At 47.8% G+C, this 15,696-nt stretch overlaps 5 protein-coding genes across 11 annotated transcripts; 2 read left to right on the top strand and 3 right to left on the bottom strand.

Moving 5' to 3' along the window:
• Window positions 1-1,622: 1,622 nt before the first annotated feature.
• Window positions 1,623-2,810, bottom strand: LOC120453437 (uridine diphosphate glucose pyrophosphatase NUDT14). The gene is made up of 2 exons (XM_039638145.2): window positions 2,280-2,810; window positions 1,623-2,116 (listed from the first exon to the last, which is right to left on the bottom strand). The coding sequence occupies exons 1-2, from the start codon at window positions 2,681-2,683 to the stop codon at window positions 1,882-1,884; spliced, it is 639 nt and encodes a 212-aa protein (XP_039494079.1). The 5' UTR covers window positions 2,684-2,810; the 3' UTR covers window positions 1,623-1,881.
• A 158-nt stretch (window positions 2,811-2,968) lies between these two features.
• LOC120451289 (uridine diphosphate glucose pyrophosphatase NUDT14) lies at window positions 2,969-3,756 on the bottom strand. The gene has a single exon (XM_039634840.1). The coding sequence runs from the start codon at window positions 3,707-3,709 to the stop codon at window positions 2,996-2,998; it is 714 nt and encodes a 237-aa protein (XP_039490774.1). The 5' UTR covers window positions 3,710-3,756; the 3' UTR covers window positions 2,969-2,995.
• A 30-nt stretch (window positions 3,757-3,786) lies between these two features.
• Window positions 3,787-13,373, bottom strand: LOC120451286 (protein RUFY3). Of its 5 annotated transcripts, XM_039634832.2 has the most exons (7): window positions 12,221-12,458; window positions 11,268-12,103; window positions 7,507-7,940; window positions 7,198-7,448; window positions 6,731-7,136; window positions 4,926-5,023; window positions 3,787-4,761 (listed from the first exon to the last, which is right to left on the bottom strand). In XM_039634832.2, exons 2-7 carry the CDS (start codon window positions 12,079-12,081, stop codon window positions 4,134-4,136), a joined length of 2,631 nt encoding a protein of 876 aa, XP_039490766.1. In that variant the 5' UTR covers window positions 12,082-12,103; window positions 12,221-12,458; the 3' UTR covers window positions 3,787-4,133. The 5 variants fall into 5 exon arrangements, with proteins under 5 accessions (XP_039490766.1, XP_039490769.1, XP_039490767.1 ...); XM_039634835.2 differs by lacking the exons at window positions 11,268-12,103; window positions 12,221-12,458 and adding an exon at window positions 12,824-13,369 and having other exon boundaries at window positions 3,791-4,761; XM_039634833.2 differs by lacking the exons at window positions 3,787-4,761; window positions 4,926-5,023 and adding an exon at window positions 5,070-6,484 and having other exon boundaries at window positions 11,127-12,103; window positions 12,221-12,479.
• On the top strand, window positions 7,964-10,605 carry LOC120451288. Of its 3 annotated transcripts, none has more exons than XM_039634839.1 (5): window positions 7,964-9,681; window positions 9,738-10,099; window positions 10,156-10,222; window positions 10,298-10,401; window positions 10,452-10,605. In XM_039634839.1, the coding sequence occupies exons 1-5, from the start codon at window positions 8,031-8,033 to the stop codon at window positions 10,497-10,499; spliced, it is 2,232 nt and encodes a 743-aa protein (XP_039490773.1). In that variant the 5' UTR covers window positions 7,964-8,030; the 3' UTR covers window positions 10,500-10,605. The 3 variants fall into 3 exon arrangements, 2 of the variants coding, with proteins under 2 accessions (XP_039490773.1, XP_039490772.1); XM_039634838.1 differs by having other exon boundaries at window positions 10,153-10,222; XR_005616369.1 differs by having other exon boundaries at window positions 7,965-9,681; window positions 10,169-10,222; window positions 10,452-10,483.
• Window positions 13,374-13,601: 228 nt separating the features above from the next.
• On the top strand, window positions 13,602-15,678 carry LOC120453288 (DNA polymerase alpha subunit B). The gene has a single exon (XM_039637916.2). The coding sequence runs from the start codon at window positions 13,696-13,698 to the stop codon at window positions 15,523-15,525; it is 1,830 nt and encodes a 609-aa protein (XP_039493850.1). The 5' UTR covers window positions 13,602-13,695; the 3' UTR covers window positions 15,526-15,678.
• The last annotated feature ends 18 nt before the right edge of the window (window positions 15,679-15,696 follow it).

The raw sequence follows: 15,696 nt of genomic DNA, 5'->3' as shown, positions 1-15,696 counted from the left end.
GCATCTGCAGCAGTAATAGGCTGCAGCCGCGAAGCTGTCGCCAGACAAATCAAAAGAAATCGCTCTGGAATACGCAACGGCCATTAAATTAACGCAAAAAAATCGCGCTTTCATTCATTGAAGGTTTCAAGGGAACTAAAATGTAAACTTCAAATCAATCAATGGTTTTACATAGCCTAGGTATTGATAATGAGTTCCCTTCAATTCCAGTTTTGATGCTCATAAATAAATGAACTAATTATTCCTCATACTATAACTTGGCAACAACTTTCAGTACTTCAACCTACATAAAACCACTGTGGCCACAGTTTGAGAGCCACTGGGGCCGTGACAAATCCCTGTTGTCGACATTACACCTGATCCACGTGGAACTCCCTCAACTCATTTGCATCCTCGATTCCCTGAGGGGCCTCCTGTAGCCTGGGGTCCGGTCGTCCGCCAACATATGCAAATTAAATATAATTTCAACACTCGCATTTTTGTTGACTCTGCTGCCGACGGCTCCTCCGCCTCGGGTCCATAATTTACATGAGGTTAACACGCAAGCGAACAGCAGACAACAACAAAGAACCGGCCTTGATTATCAGCGGCAAATCGAATGCACGCACATGCGAAGGATGCAGGAGGGGATTTTGGATTTGGGATTTGGGAGCTGAACTTGCAGCTGGAGTAGGGGTATCTGGTTAAAGGGCAGGAACAGGGACAGGGGGGGATCTGCCGAAAAGGAAGTCAAGTCTGAATAGGCTGAAAGAAGTTCTATTACAATGTTGAAATATTGCCAAATCATGGCTCTGGGGTAAATAAATTTCCACGCCGCCACTCGCCATGACCGCTGAACCGGGATGGATGGAAATGGAGGATGGATCCGAGGCTAGAGGATGGATAGATGCTGGTGCACGGAAAATAATTGCGTGATAAATGAAAATACAAAAGTATTGTTTACTGAAAGACTTTTATATGCGTGATATACTAAGAAAGATGTTATTAATCTCAAACCATTTATCTACCCACTGGAGGATATACGTATGTATATAAATAATCAGCTTAATAGGTGATGATTCATTTTTTATGCTATTATTGGAATGAATTTTAATGCTTAGAATATCAGCCATAAGAAATATGCAAATCAAATTAAACTATTAAATGCATTTTTTAGTCAAGAATAGAAAATAAATATGACTGTATGGATATAAGGATGATTCGCCAGCGAATTGATATTTCTTTCTCTGCGATCAGGAGTACCAGGAGCGTTCATGGAAGCTAAAGTCCCTGGCCGTGTATAAATAAGTAACCTGATCCCAGCAACACGCTGCCCGACAGGGGCCCAAAAACGGCACACAGCTTCGCTACGCTTCGGTTGGAATTGGGATAGGATGAGATGGGTATGGGTATGGGTATGAGTCCACGGTACCAGGTCCCATCCCATCCCATCCCATACCATCGCACCGCATCGCATCGGATCGGATGGGATCGAAGCGAAAAGCGGAACCCGTTTGGAGCTTCTGCAGCAGCAGCGTCTTGCGGCATTTTGATTTATAGGCGATTTATGCACTTGGCTGCCGCGGTGGGAGTGGAACTCGAAGCTGCGCTGGAAATGGGAAGTGGGAGACGTCTTGACCGAATTCATGAGCGGACAGCTGGCCAGGGTTTATTACATATTACACGGTACATATCATAAGGTAAGCCTCGACAGGCACGGGAATTTCAGTATTATCGTATGCGCTAGGCGCACTCACAGTGCGCTTGGTTGGAAAGCATTCGAATCTCGAATTGTTGTGTTGACTAACAGAAGTGTATAAGGCAACGCTGCGGATGCGGACGCATCTTATCATCTTATCACGGCCGCCGCTTATCTGGTTGAATCAACAGCAACGTTCGCCTCTAGGCCTTCGCACAGGGTGCCCTGTTGGCGAAGAACCACATCAGACCCATCAGACAGCTGGGCGGGCTGTTGTTCACGGCTCCCTGCTGGATCATCCGCTTCGCCTCCTCCAGGGACAGCTCCACCACCTCGATAATCTCGTCGTCGACTCCGCCGCCACCGGTGGCCTTGTCCGCATCGGTCACCTCGCAGTAATACATGGTTTGCTTGGCACCCGATGAACCAACTCCAGATCTGCAAGGGAATATTCGAATTAAACTCATTTGTGACTTAAGTTGGTTAAGGAGAATATGGAAAAATCAATTATGATGGTTTGAATTCTGCAAGGGTTAGTGTTAGTAGATTGAAAAGTAATATAAGAAAAACCTAAAATATTTATCTAAGTACACCCATTTACCTGTAGACCATGACTTCCTCGATCCGTTCCACTGGGACATCGTAGCCACACTCCTCAACGACTTCCTCCCGAGCGATTTCCACCCAGCTCTTGTTTTTGTCCACGATGCCGGCGCAGAGTTCCAAGGTGACGCCGATGGCGGGCGGGAACTCCTTGAGGTCCACCTCATCGAAGGTGCCCTTGGCGCTGGAGATGATGCCGTGATAGACGGCGGGTCGGAACTGGCGAACCAAGACCAGTTTCTGGCGAGACGTATTGTACAAGATGATAGCCACACTATCGTGTACCTTCAGCAGGTCCCAGTTCTTCTCCACGCCATTCTGGACGTAGTACAGCCGGAAGGGCTTCACGTAGGGCGAATCCTGGGGCAGGGGACCCAGCCAGATCTTGGAAACGTTCTCCATGCTGAATATGTGGACTTGGGGCACGAAAACACGGCAGTGGCACTACCATCAGCTGACTGGGAAAGCTCCAACCGGCGATGGGCAGCCACAATCAGATGACAGCTTTTGCTTTGGTGGAGCTTTTTTGATGTTTAAGGCCAGGCAGCGGATGGTAATACTATTCGAATTTGAAAAGTTCGTTATAACAAGCAAAATAAACTAAAACCTATATTTTTATAAAATTTAATAATAAATTAGGCGCAGTTTATTATATATATTTTAATAAAATTTAATAATAAATTACGCTCAGTTTATTATAAGTATTTTATACTACTATGTAGAAGCTTTGGGTGCCTTGTGCAGAAAAAACCATAGCAGTCCCAGCAAGCAGGAGGGTCCACCATTAGTTACGGCCCCAGTTTGGACCAGTTTCCTCGTCTCCTCCAAGGACATTTCCAGCACCTGGATTTCCTCCGATTCAACGCCTCCGCCTTGCGAGACCTTTTGGGCATCACACACCTCGCAGTAGAACAATGTCATGGCACTACTGGAGGTACCAATTCCCGATCTATAGTCGTAGATATGCTGCAGGGATTCGGTGGGCACCTCGTAACCGCATTCTTCAAGGACCTCCTCCTTGGCGATCTCCACAATGCTTTTGTCCTTGTCCACGGCGCCGCCGCAAAGTTCCAAAGTAACACCTAGTTCGGGTGGAAACTTCTCCAGATCAGCTTCTCCCTTGGACATGTCCGATGATCCAGCTGAATGTATTCCCTGGTAAACCGCTCCCCTGAATTGACGCACGAAGATCAGTTTTTGCCGGGATTTGTTGTACAGTATCACCACCACGCCATCTATGGTTTTTATAATGTCCACTTGTTTCTCCACATCGTTTTCGATGAAGTGCAGACGACCTGGTTTTATCCAATTCGAGTCCTTGGGCATCGGACCAAACCAAATCCTTGATATACAACTCGGTTGGATCTTGAATCCCGATTTGGCTGACGAGCAGCAGTAGCGACCCAGGCTGTCCAGTAGTTTGAACATGTTTTGTGTTTTTGAAAATCATTTTGAAACTTTATAATTAGTTCTGAATGATTTTCCAACGACAGCGCCTTTTTAGTCTTCGTTTGTTTATTTTAATAAGTTTTGTAACACAATCTTTATAATTTGATTACACAACTCCATAAATGTACTATCATATACCTCCCCAAAAGGGTATTAATTATAAGGTCGAATGGTCAATGCATGCGATTGTTTACGGGGGCGGCTGACATCATTATTAATGCAATAACATTTAGGTATATTTTAAATCTCTTATTACTTTACATAAGATACGAGCACAATATTGCCATTTAATGGAACAGGAAGTGTACTTATAAACATAATTTCTAGAGCTCTCTTAAAATCACGCCCGCCCCAACAATTCCTAGTCGAACAACTAACCATGTCCAGCATGCACCATATATTATCATTTAGCGGCATAGCAGTTGTCGCACACACGTACTGGTTTCCCCGGCTGACCCTGGGCATTGAGGAGGGGCAACGTGTGCTCCGAGCAGGCCTTGCAGAAGATCTCCCCGCAGCTGCGGCAGTGGTGCTTCCGCCGCGTGAGATTAAACTCCCGCTCGCAGGCGGTGCAGTGGGTGGCAATGGAGTCTGGTGCCCAGATCCCAGGACTTCCAACCGCCTCCGGCATGGCTTGCAGAGACTGAGCGGAGCCGGAGAGTAGCTGCTGCTGGCGACGCTCCTGATCCTGCATCTCCGACACCTTCAGCTTGCTCACGCTCAGCTGAATGCCGAGCTCCTCCAGCGTAGTTTGTGCCTCTGACCATTGCGTTCGCACCTTGTCCAGATCCGCCTTCAGCTTGCCGTTTCTCTCCTTCTCCTCATCAAGCTCCTTGAGGCAGACCTGCAGATTGGATATTTTCTCCTTCAACTTCAGCTCCTTCTCCTGCAGCGAAATCCGCCACTCGCGCTCAATCCTTGACTCGGCCTCCGCCCGGGCAGCCCGCTCCTCACTGGCGGTCACCTGGGTGGTCAGTGTTTGCGACGTGGTCTTGAGAATCTCCCCCAGGTTGCTCTTGTCATTACTCCACCTGCACAGGGGGTAAAACCAGGTTTAATGAGGATTTATCAAAGTATAATGTACCATTTCGGAAAACTTATTTTCCGGATAGTTGGAAAGAAATTTCTTGATCAAGAAGTTACCAATTGAGTTCCTGATCAGTGGTTTCATATCCCTACTCCCCCGCCATCTTACTTTTTCTCCAGCTGATCGATGGTGCTGGCCATGTCCTCCTTTTGGACCTCCAACTTGGTCATCAGCTCCGTTTTGTGCGTTAGAGACGCCTTGCAGTCCTGCCAACGAAGAAAATAAGCGGATGTACCAACGTTCTAAACTCTCGTCGTTTAACTTAATCTCGGTGTTAGTATGGTGAAAAATGAAAGACTTGAGGTTCGGATAAGTTTTATTTCTCTGGGTTCGATTTAGAGGAGTACGTGGATTAGAATATATGAAGAAGTTCCAACGCGTATAGTACATTGCATGGACTTGTAGGTTCATATAGTCTCAATATTTATTCATAGTATATAATTACAATATTTGTATTTGACTAGACTGAGTGTATAATTACAATATAAGCGGTTGCGTGGGGATCCATACGTACATACATATGTATAATAAACATCTGAAGCCTCTTAATCACACTATACATATATACATACATACTTCGTTAGCTAACAGGTTGCATACATTAGTAATTCAAAACCTTTAACAATTCTGGTATTCTTTCCTTTAAAGGGATCTGGTCTACGGAGTAAAGGCATCCTATATGGTACACACTGGCTATAGGGTTCATTTAGTTGTAGACTTCCCAATTGAGAGTCTTGTTAAGCAGTTTCACTTTGAGTTCCGTTCGGCACCTGGATCCGGACTTTGAGTGGCTATCCAGGTCCTTGGGATGTTGGGAGCAAAGCAGGCCTGTTCCGATTTTCACATGGTATGTTTTCATATGGTGATCTTTGGATCTACTACAATTTAACATCTGTAGGCAATTATTTCTTCCGTAAGTCAAATAAAAGTTTATAAAAAGAATTAATCCTTAGGTATAAATGCAGTCAGGCACTAAATACATTCAGTAAATACATTAAACTAGTTTTAGTTTTCATTGAAAGTAAATTAGGTTTCAAATCAAAAAACATACAAGTTAATAAATACGGTTACATTCTGTGAAAACCGAAACTGGCCCCATAAACAGAGGATCCTATTCTATATTTAGCTGCTGTTTAAGTTTCTCCATCGGCGGTCTGGTCGCGGCACAGGACATAATCGCTCTGGGATGCATCCACTCCAAAGTGCTGGGTGACCACAGCCGCCGCCTCGGCTAGCTCATCGTTCAGGGACTTGGCGGATGTGGGCGTCTTGGCATCCTTGCTCTCCTGCAGCACCTCCGGATTGGGAGCATCCGGCTGGCGCGGTGACTTGCGGTACTTGCTAGGATCGAAGGGCGGAAAGGCGTCCATCTTGAGATGCATACGCTTCATGGGCGGACCAGCGTCCTGTTTGTGCTTCTTGGTGAGCGCCTCGAACTTTTCCAGATTCTGCTGTCGCCGCGTGTTTGGAGATCGATCTCCGCCAATGGCTCCGTTCCCAGCTCCAGATCCCGATCCCGTTCCCGATCCCGGTCCATGGTGTTGCTGGTCGATGAGCTTCGATTCGTATTTCTTTTCTAGCGATTGTAAAATGTTACCAATTTGTGAGGCTTTCGTTTGCAGGCGCGAGACCATCTCGCCCTTCTGTGTGAGTTCATCTTCACATTCCTGGTTAAATTTTAGACGGGATTACTTTTTGACTTGCAGACTTAAACCGATTTACTTGGAGCTAATGATTAAATAATAAACAAAAGCTTACAACGAAAGTGAAATGATACCAAAGCTACGAACCAGATGGAGCGAATGAATGTGGGCAGATGAGTTGTGAGCAGTGTAATGAATGTTTGAATGAGTCATTTTGGCATCGCAAGGAATCAACCAAATTGACCCATCATGATGATGATGAATACTAACCTGCAGTTTTCGGTACATCTCCAAATTGATCTGCTTGATATCGTCCAATTGGCGGCGCAGCGAGACTATCGTGTCCTGCTTTTCGTGAATGTCCTTCTCCAGCAGTTTCATGGCCATGTCCGATTCCGCCTTAAGGGACACCTGCAACTTGAGCTCCTTCTCCAACTCTCCGTTCTTGCGACGCTCCTCCACCAGCTCCTCGGACGCCTTCTCTTTATCCTTATCGGAGGAGGAACCACCCGAGCCAGTTGAATTGTTGTCCGCTGCCGGAGTGGACTGGCGCATGGCCTGGTTCTCGGCCTGAAGAGCCAGCAGGCTATTCCGAGCGATTGCCAAATCCTCTTTCATCAGGGCATTTGTGGTCGTAAGGGACTCAACTTTGGCCTGAAGATTGCCCACAGTGGCGCTGAAAAATGAGTAATAACTTAGCTGAGGGGGCGCATTACATTACAACAGCCGAAACCCACTTTAGGTGCCTGTTGAGCTCCTCAATGTAGTTCTTCTGATCCAGCACCGCAATCATGTTGCCCTGCCCAGTGGCATCCAGCAGAGCCGGCGGAGCACTGTCTTCTGGTGCGGCATCGGCGTTTCGGGAACTGGAACGCAGGTACAACGAGAAGTCAATGACGCCCTGCTGTGAGTCCAGATCCTCCTCCTTGACGCACAGATTGCAATCGATTACGTTTAAGCCCACCAGAATGCCCATTATCACAACGATCTGGAGCAGGAAGAGATGGGTTAAAAGGAATCCTTTAGCAGATGGCGCGCAAGCTAACCTCATCGCTCATCATCAGAGCATGTGGCTCATAGTAGTCGAAGAGTGAATCCTCCCGGTGCTCGATGAGCGCCTGCAGGTAATCCGATAGCTTCTTTTGCATCAAAGCGATCCTCAGCCAGGCTCGAGCCCGGCCAATGTGGGTACGGACGGTGGGCAGATCCCTTACACTCGCCGTAATATCCTGCGCCTCCGGACAGTAGTGCTCGACGCTCTGCAGCAGGTCCCAGAGTTCCTTTCGCGGTCCCAGCAGACCCTTCTTGGGCCGCAATCCGTGCCCCAGGACGTGCTCGATGACGATGAAGAAATGCTGCAGTGGCAGGTGATCCGAGTCGAGCATGCGACCATATCGCAGCGACTGCTCCAAGAGCTCCTTGACCACCAACTTGCAGATGTTCACCAGATTGCTGCGCTCAATTTCCGCCGTGTCCCGGGCTGCAAATGGAGGAACGATGGTTCCAAGATTAAAGACTTGGCTGGCGCAGAACTTTGCTTCAAAACAACTGACAACTGATTAACTGAGTAATGAAATTTTATGTGCTCTCCTGGCTGCTTTTCTTTCTGGCACCCGGTGGTTGTCCCATATACAGCATCGACCTGGCTACTTTGGAGGTGCCAACCAACGATTTTCAAAACGAACTGACCCTGCAATCCATGCTCAGCTCGGAGCTGCGGGATTACCGCAATGGCCTTATCGAGCGGGTCGATGACCAGATGACGAATCCTCCATATTCCCCGCCAAGTAGCTACCAAGAGCTGGAATGGTTTAAGGATCTGCCCAGGGACCTGCAAAAGGCGACGAGAAGTGCACCAGATTCGGACTCCTTTCTGGGTACAAATCTGTTTGGCAACTATCGCAAAAATTGCTTTTCCGCGGAGGACATTGCTCTTATATCCGCCCGCCAAGACTTCGAACTGCTGGTGCCCAAATCCTTTCCATCATCCATCCTCACCGACAGCGTTGTTTACATGCTACTCCGGTACTTAAATACTGTTAACCAGATCGTGAAGCGGATGTCAGACGAGGACACGCGACTTATCCTTCAGAGAGCATTCTACGATGCCCTTGGTGGCTACCTTCGCTATTATCTGTTGCCCATGGCCCAGTTATCCTTCTATGCCGGACGCATCAAGCTGAACACCGTGGAGCGCTTGGTGAACATTTATCAACAATGCAAAACGACACTCAATACGAATGGAAATGGCTGGAAAACTCCGCACAAGGATGTAATGTCCCAGTTCAAGTTGGGAAAGATCGAACCCGTCAAGCTGCCCAAGAGCTGTCATTCCCAGGAGGATGCCTCCAGCTGTGCTCAACTAGATCAATCTTGCATCTCCCAAGAGCCGGATCAAGGCAACATGATTGTGACCCTGCCCCGACTGGAGACTCTGGATGAGAATGGCTACCTAAGCAACATATATTTGCCGTTTCGGAAGCGACGCATCTACAATCTTCGTTCTCCAAGATCAGAATTCATCCTGGTGAAGTTCTTTCAATCCCTAACCAGCTGTCATCGGTTTCAGGGCATCAGCCAGGCAAATTACAACCGCCAGTTTCTCGCCTGGATAAAGGAAAATCTAGAAATGCACTATGGGGACGATGTATTCTATCCGGGTCTCGGTGGGATTCTGCAGATCCAGGAGAGGCTGTCGAAAGAGAAGTATCCGGAAGAGGAATCCCGGGCACCATCCAATGAGAATGACGCGCAGAGACCTCCATTCTCTCCCAAAGAGGACTCTCGCAAGATTAGTCGCTCTGCCATTCACTGGCAGGAGACTTCGGAGCCAGAGCAGCAGCCGGAGCACCAAGACGAATGGCTAACCGGATTGGAGAACGTTCAGAACCGGCAGGAGGAAGTGGAGGAGTGCCGCGAGTGCGACAACGATGAGACATTGATTTGGTGCATTGCCGCCTTTCTGACCCTGCTCCTGCTTCTCATTCTGCTCATCATATGCTGTTGCATGCGAAGGGGCAGGAGGAAGAGGGTTGGCCCAGCGGATGCAGAAGCTCCTCCGCCGAAGGAGAAACCCAAAAAAGAAAAGGAGCCACTGAAGGCCAAAGAGCCAGAAAAGGAAAAGGAAAAAAAAGAAGATAAAAGCGATACGGATGGTACTCGCCGGTACTACTACTCGGGTTCTGGTCGGTCCACCTCACAAAGATCGGTGCAGGCAAATCGTAAGTCAAAATTAGTTGCTACTCAATCACTATCTAACCCCTTGTGGTGCTTACAGGTTATGCGAATAATCCCGAGCTAGATTCCTTCACCTCAACCTCGTCGCTGGGCTGTCAGTTCAACAGAAAGTGCATGCCCATGAAGTTCTCCCGAGCGAAAGGAGGGGATTACTATGCACCAGACAAGAACCGGGATCAGATGGGAAAGCCGGTCACTGCCTTCAAACTTCTTTCCGATGATTCGTCTCCTAGCCGAGCTCCCTACAGGGACGTTGGTAGGCCCGCTTTAAAGTCGACCCTATCGGTCATTCCTTCATCGGATAGCGAACTGGACACTAAAGAGAATAGGCGCCAAAGGCAAATCCGGGATGAAGCCAGGCGGAAGAAGCATAAGGACTTGGAGACTGGGCGAAAAAAGGAGGTAAGTTATCAGATACCCGCCTGCTTTTGAAATCCTGAACCCAGAGTCACCAGCAGACCAAATCCTCAGAAGACAAGAAGCAGTCATCCCCAGAAAGGCGATCGCCCAAACAAGTGAGGATAGGTAAGTTTATGACTAGTACTTTCATAGCTCCAATTGATTCATTTCCTTTATCTTTTCATATTGAAATGTTAAAAGCTATGCCGAAAAAGGAAGATACCTCCGATGATCCTCTTTTGCACAGGAAAAAGTCTGAAGAGAAAGCAGATTCCTCTTCCCATCGACTTAAGGGCGGTGAAGAGGTAATATGGATTTTGAAAATGTCAAAACATTAATCTTGTTCGTTTTTCAGTCTTTAAAGAATTCTCCCAGCTGGGAAACGACTTTTGAAGATAGCTAACCTAGTTGGCAATTTTTTAACCTGTTTTGTTGTTTGACATTCTACTTTTTAAGTGTATATTTTTTGACAAGATAATAAACCCTTTGAGTTTTAACTTTTGAAAGGAGTTCGTACGTTGTCATTAACCAAAACGAGATTAAAATTATCTGCCTAATTCACTATCTATCACTAATATCCCTAATCCAAGCTGCGATTTAAGTATTTCCTAAGTAAATCACGTAACTTTTAATTAAGAGCAAGCAACTAAATGTGCAACAATGCAAAGAGGCATGCAGTAGATGAAAGATTACAAAGGCCAATTTAATCGAGCACCAAGATCTAGCCATTCACACATTTTATAGACCTGATACATTTTCGTGCTTGATAAGAATCTGAAGTGTTCTATTATAGATAAAAAAAATAAACACATAAAACAATGCCAATATCTTATGAAGAAAGAGATATAATGTAAATTTAGTGAAAATTTAAAGTATAAAAACAATAACCTAGAGAAACCTCAAGCCTCAAATGGTGACTTGGCTGTTCAAGTTCTTCTGATTTTCATGGCCCTTGCAATCTAACGATAACTGAAGAGAGACTACAAAGTAGGAGCGTGCTGAGCAACAGAGGCATCAAGAAGCGACCTACAGAGATGCGACCACTCGGCGAAGAGGCCAACACTCTGGTGCTGCGACTGGGAGTGCGACTGGGACTGGCCGAGTGCCGAGGAGCCACTGTGGACCATGTCGCACAGCCGGCGGCCGATAAGGTTTTCAATTGCCATAATACCATTGTCGGTGATGTCCAAGGCGCCTCCTCCTCCACCGGCGTTGCCACCACCACTGCCGGTGGACAATCCGGAGAAGCGTTTGCTGTTGCGCTTGCTGCAGCTGGAGCTGGAGCCCACATGGTAGTTGGACCCGAAGCCCGTTTGGGAACTGCTTCCACCTGCCAGTTTTTCACTGGTCTGAGCTGCCTGACTGCCAGTGCCGCCGGCCACATCAATGTCCTGCAGCTCCTTGAGGCACAGCCACTCGCCATCGACGGATACCCGGAAATTGCACAGGTAAATGGTGTCCTGGACACCGCCGGCCAGCTCCTCGCTGGTGTTGGCATGCGAGGCTTTTGGCAGGGCAATCGTGTTGCTGCTGTTGCTCGCCTGTTGTTGTTGCTGCAACACCAGGGGTTGCTGCTGTGTCTGTTGCGGCTGCTGCTGTTTCGGTTGCACTTGTTGTGGGGGTGGATTCTGACCCTTTTGGCTTTTGGCCGCCGCTGCTTGCGCCCTTGTTGTTGCCGTTGCTCCAGTTGCTGCTGCTGTTGTGCCAGTTGGTGTTGCTGCCGTCGAGGACTTTGCCGACTTGCCAACTGGTTGGTGCCCCGTTTGAGGCGTCTTCTTGGCCGACGTTGTTCCTGCTGCCAATGACGTCGTGCTGCCCGTGGTTGGCGTTTTCACCGCACTCCTCAAAGGCTTCGAGCTGCTGCCGCTGGCACTTGATCCTGTTGCAAGGCTACTCGATTTTATGCGACTGCTGGTGCTGCTTAGGTTGTTGTTGTTCGCGGACGACAACTTGGTCCTTTTCGTATCCTCGACGAGTCCACGCATTTTGCTGGTGCTTCAAATACGGCTGAGTGTGTGTACGTGGGCGTCCATAAAAATACAGATATATACATATATCGATATTAGCCGTTCAATAAGTCCCGAGTTTCCTTTGCTGCTGCTTTCCACCAACTGTTTGCATTACCTTAGAGGAGTTTCCTTTGTGTAAACCTCTTTTTAAGAGGATTTTCCTTCTGAAATTAACCAAATAACGGAAAATTCTCGCCGCTTTAAGGGTGCACTGTTATCCTGTTGTGTACGCGTTGAGTAAGACTGGCAAAAAGTTCTTTATCCTATTGATTTGTCAAGTGCGCCAAGCTCGCAAGCTCCTCGCGAGCTTTTGTTGGGGGTGTTCTCGATGGCACTGCTGTATGTGGTGTGTAAATCACCTTTGACACTTTCCCGATGCACTTTTATTAAATTAATTAATTTTTTTTTTTTTTTATAAATACCGAATTATTTAAACGAAAGTTTCGCACAACCTACGTAATTGCTTGTAACATATAGAACCTGGGAAGTGGGAAATGGTTTTTAAGTTCCCAAATTGTATTTAATATATGCATATGATTTTTAAATAAATTATTAATAATATTTTTCCTTTTTTCAACACTTTTTATGTGCTTCTCTATTCCTATAATTGTAGGTAAGCCTTTTGATTATACACAAAATCATTACTTAACATATTATTGATAATGCGCAATGCAAAACAAAGGCGCTTATCATCCAACGAATTATAGTTAGGACTCACCGCGTTTCAAACGTTTTGCTTTCAGTTTCGATGGCGACGGGGATGGAGCACTGGCGCTCGCCACCGCGTCCGGTGCAACAGGTACAACAGGTGGCGCGGGCTCGTCGGGATACGGGTACGTGGTGGTGCCATCGATTACCTCGGAGGAGGCGGCCGCTGCGGCCGCATTCGAGAACTGTGTGGAGATGTGGCTAAAGATCTGCGACGAGATGCTCTCCGTGCGCCGGAAAGTGTTCCGCAGGCGGTCCAGCGATGACGTGGAGACGTTGGGCGCAGGCGCGGCACCTCCAGTGGGGGGCGTAACCGAAACGGAGACACTCGAGGATTGAGAGTCTTCGCTCCTTTCGCGGCGCACCAGCAGATCGTCCGTGCTCATGACGGATCACTTAATTCGCGGCGATTATCGGCACACAGTGCAGGGGTCACATGAATCAAAACTACGCGTTTACAGCCGCTAATTTCGATTGTTTGCACTTGAACGCGGAGTAAACAAAAAAGTTTGTCAATACAAAATTAAAACAGCTGTTGCATTTCGATTTGGGGATGGGCGATAACTATTCCTGGTCTCAGACCACGGCTATCGGAGGTCGATGGGTTTGTTATGTTATCGAACTTTAGTAAACACATTTGGAAAGCAATCATATTAATAAAGTTTATTTAATAATTATTTAACTTAAGAAATTTTGTTGCTTAAGCTGAAGCTAGATCGAAGATATACATAATTGCTGACTATGTTATCGATAAGTAAACTCGAGCAGGTGTTAAAATCATCCAAGTCTGGCAACACTGTACCCACTTTTACCGCCAAAATAAAAAAATAAAAAATAAAAGGTTTATTTACGAAAACTACACGCCGAACGAAAGGACAACGAATGGAGGAGGAATTAAAGCAGCAGTTCGACGAGATGGGCGTGGAGCCAGCGGACCCAGTTCTGGGCAAGTGTGCGGAGCTGGCCATCACGTACAACATCCACGACGCCACCGAGTTCGTGGAGCAATGGATGGCCTTCAGCTTGTCGCACCTCCATGGCGAAGATCCTGCGATCGAAAACCTGGGCGACTTCGAGCGCAAGGTGCTGCAGCTGCGGAAGGATAAGGCGGGATCCAAGGCAACTGCCCAGAGGGCGAAATCATATGCTCCCTCCGCTGTCCAGGAGACAAGCTCACTGGCCACCTATGGCGTGATGGAGGACGATCCCATGATTGATGACTATGTCAGCGAATCGGCAGTGGACTCCTCCGTTCTGCATACACCCAAGGCTAAGAAAGATTTGGGTCGGAGCTCAAATCTTAAGGGCGGCGTGCTTTTCAGCCCCGCCAGCTACACACCCCAATCAGCAAAGAGGAAAGCAGAGTTAGGAACACCATCTAACTCAGTGGCAGGGAAACCGGGCGACATTGTGGACACCTTCGGACATCCCAAACTGCTGGCTGGCTCCAGCTGGCAGTCGCAAATGGAGCACACGGTGCCCGTTACCCAAAAACTGCTGCACAACGACGCCCCGCTGACCATCGCCAATTTGGGCTACATGAACGACCTGCTCGCTGACCGATGTCATAACCTCCGCATCCGCTTTAACCAAACGGGGCCTGCACTGGTAGACAAGAAGCTTGGGCAAGCAGGTGCAGCCGAGTGCATTTGGTATCCGCAGGATAGACAGGTGCTGCAGTCCGCTGGTGGACTTCACGCGGTGGGAATGATTCATTCTGAGGACGATGGCCCCCTGGACGCCTATTCCGCATTCATGGTCGTTTTAGATGATGATGTAGAAGATGAAATGGACCCAACCCTCACGCTTAACTTCTCCAGGGTCAAGTCTGCCAGCATATTCCCCGGTCAAGTGGTGCTCGCCAAAGGGTTCATACCCAGAGGTAAAACCTTCATGGTAGAGGAGATTCATACAGAGCGCAAACTGACGCCAGCGAATCCTCTGCAAATAGACAGGGAGCTTCAGTTTGTGGTGGCCTCTGGGCCCTTTACGGACAGTACAGATCTGTTCTACGAACCGCTGCACGACCTGCTGAAGTACATCAAGGATCACAGACCAGATGTGCTGGTGCTTACAGGTCCCTTCCTGGATGCAGATCACAAGATGGTCGGCGAGCTGGCCGAGACTTTTGATACATTCTTCGAGAAGATGATTGCGGGCATAATGGAGGCAATTGGTAGCCACACCGCAGTCCTGGTGGTGACCAGTCAAAAGGATGCCATGGCGCTTTCCGTATATCCCACACCACCGCCCGCTCTGCGAAGAACCTATCCGAATCTATACATGCTGCCCGATCCCTCTCTGGTAGACTTGGATGGCATTACGCTGGGCGTCACCTCAACCGACGTGGTGGATCACCTGCTGAGCCACGAATTCGCTGTGAATGCCGGCGAACGGATGCACAGAGCCATTAACCATTTGTTTCACCAGGGCTCCTTCTACCCTTTGTATCCGCCGGCGGATGAAGACATGGCCTACGATTCCCAGCTGGCGCTGAAGTATGCCCAGCTCAAACAGCTTCCAAATGTACTCATCCTGCCCAGCGATCAGCGGCATTTTGTTCGCTTGGTTAACGACTGCCTGGTGATCAATCCCGGTCGTGTTACGGACAAGAAGGGTGGCACTTTCGCCCGTTTCTTAGTGGCGCCTTCAGTACCAGGAAAGCCAGCCAACATGTTCAACAGTGTGGCATGTCAAGTCCAACGCATCTAACCTGACCACTTTGTGATGATGATAACATAATCGGAAATATCGCTTTCCTTCATTTGCATTGAGGAGGGTAATAAGATCAGTACAACATTATTTATAAACTTTTACACCCAGAACTTTTCTGTTAAATACATTTAACCACCAACTATTAACTTATGCCCTGAGTAGCTATTG

Source organism: Drosophila santomea, chromosome 3R, assembly GCF_016746245.2.
Source record: "Drosophila santomea strain STO CAGO 1482 chromosome 3R, Prin_Dsan_1.1, whole genome shotgun sequence".
NCBI classification, from domain to species: Eukaryota; Metazoa; Arthropoda; class Insecta; order Diptera; family Drosophilidae; genus Drosophila; species Drosophila santomea.
The sequence above is the reverse complement of the archived record's forward strand: the minus strand, read 5'-3'. Positions and strand labels throughout refer to the sequence as shown.

What these genes read in the sequence shown, in the direction of transcription:
- LOC120453437 (XM_039638145.2), bottom strand. Translation starts at nt 2,683, where the DNA reads ATGGAGAACGTTTCCAAGATCTGGCTGGGTCCCCTGCCCCAGGATTCG. An exon ending in GAGGAAGTCATGGTCTACAG is followed by an intron (nt 2,117 to 2,279) that starts GTAAATGGGTGT and finishes ATTCCCTTGCAG; the next exon opens with ATCTGGAGTTGGTTCATCGG.
- LOC120451289 (XM_039634840.1), bottom strand. Translation starts at nt 3,709, where the DNA reads ATGTTCAAACTACTGGACAGCCTGGGTCGCTACTGCTGCTCGTCAGCC.
- LOC120451288 (XM_039634838.1), top strand. Translation starts at nt 8,031, where the DNA reads ATGAAATTTTATGTGCTCTCCTGGCTGCTTTTCTTTCTGGCACCCGGT. An exon ending in AGACTGGGCGAAAAAAGGAG is followed by an intron (nt 10,100 to 10,152) that starts GTAAGTTATCAG and finishes CAGAGTCACCAG; the next exon opens with CAGACCAAATCCTCAGAAGA. An exon ending in GACTTAAGGGCGGTGAAGAG is followed by an intron (nt 10,402 to 10,451) that starts GTAATATGGATT and finishes TTCGTTTTTCAG; the next exon opens with TCTTTAAAGAATTCTCCCAG.
- LOC120451286 (XM_039634832.2), bottom strand. Translation starts at nt 12,081, where the DNA reads ATGCGTGGACTCGTCGAGGATACGAAAAGGACCAAGTTGTCGTCCGCG. An exon ending in CTTGGACATCACCGACAATG is followed by an intron (nt 7,941 to 11,267) that starts GTATTATGGCAA and finishes CTCCATTTGCAG; the next exon opens with CCCGGGACACGGCGGAAATT. An exon ending in ATCGATCAGCTGGAGAAAAA is followed by an intron (nt 4,762 to 4,925) that starts GTAAGATGGCGG and finishes CCCCCTGTGCAG; the next exon opens with GTGGAGTAATGACAAGAGCA.
- LOC120453288 (XM_039637916.2), top strand. Translation starts at nt 13,696, where the DNA reads ATGGAGGAGGAATTAAAGCAGCAGTTCGACGAGATGGGCGTGGAGCCA.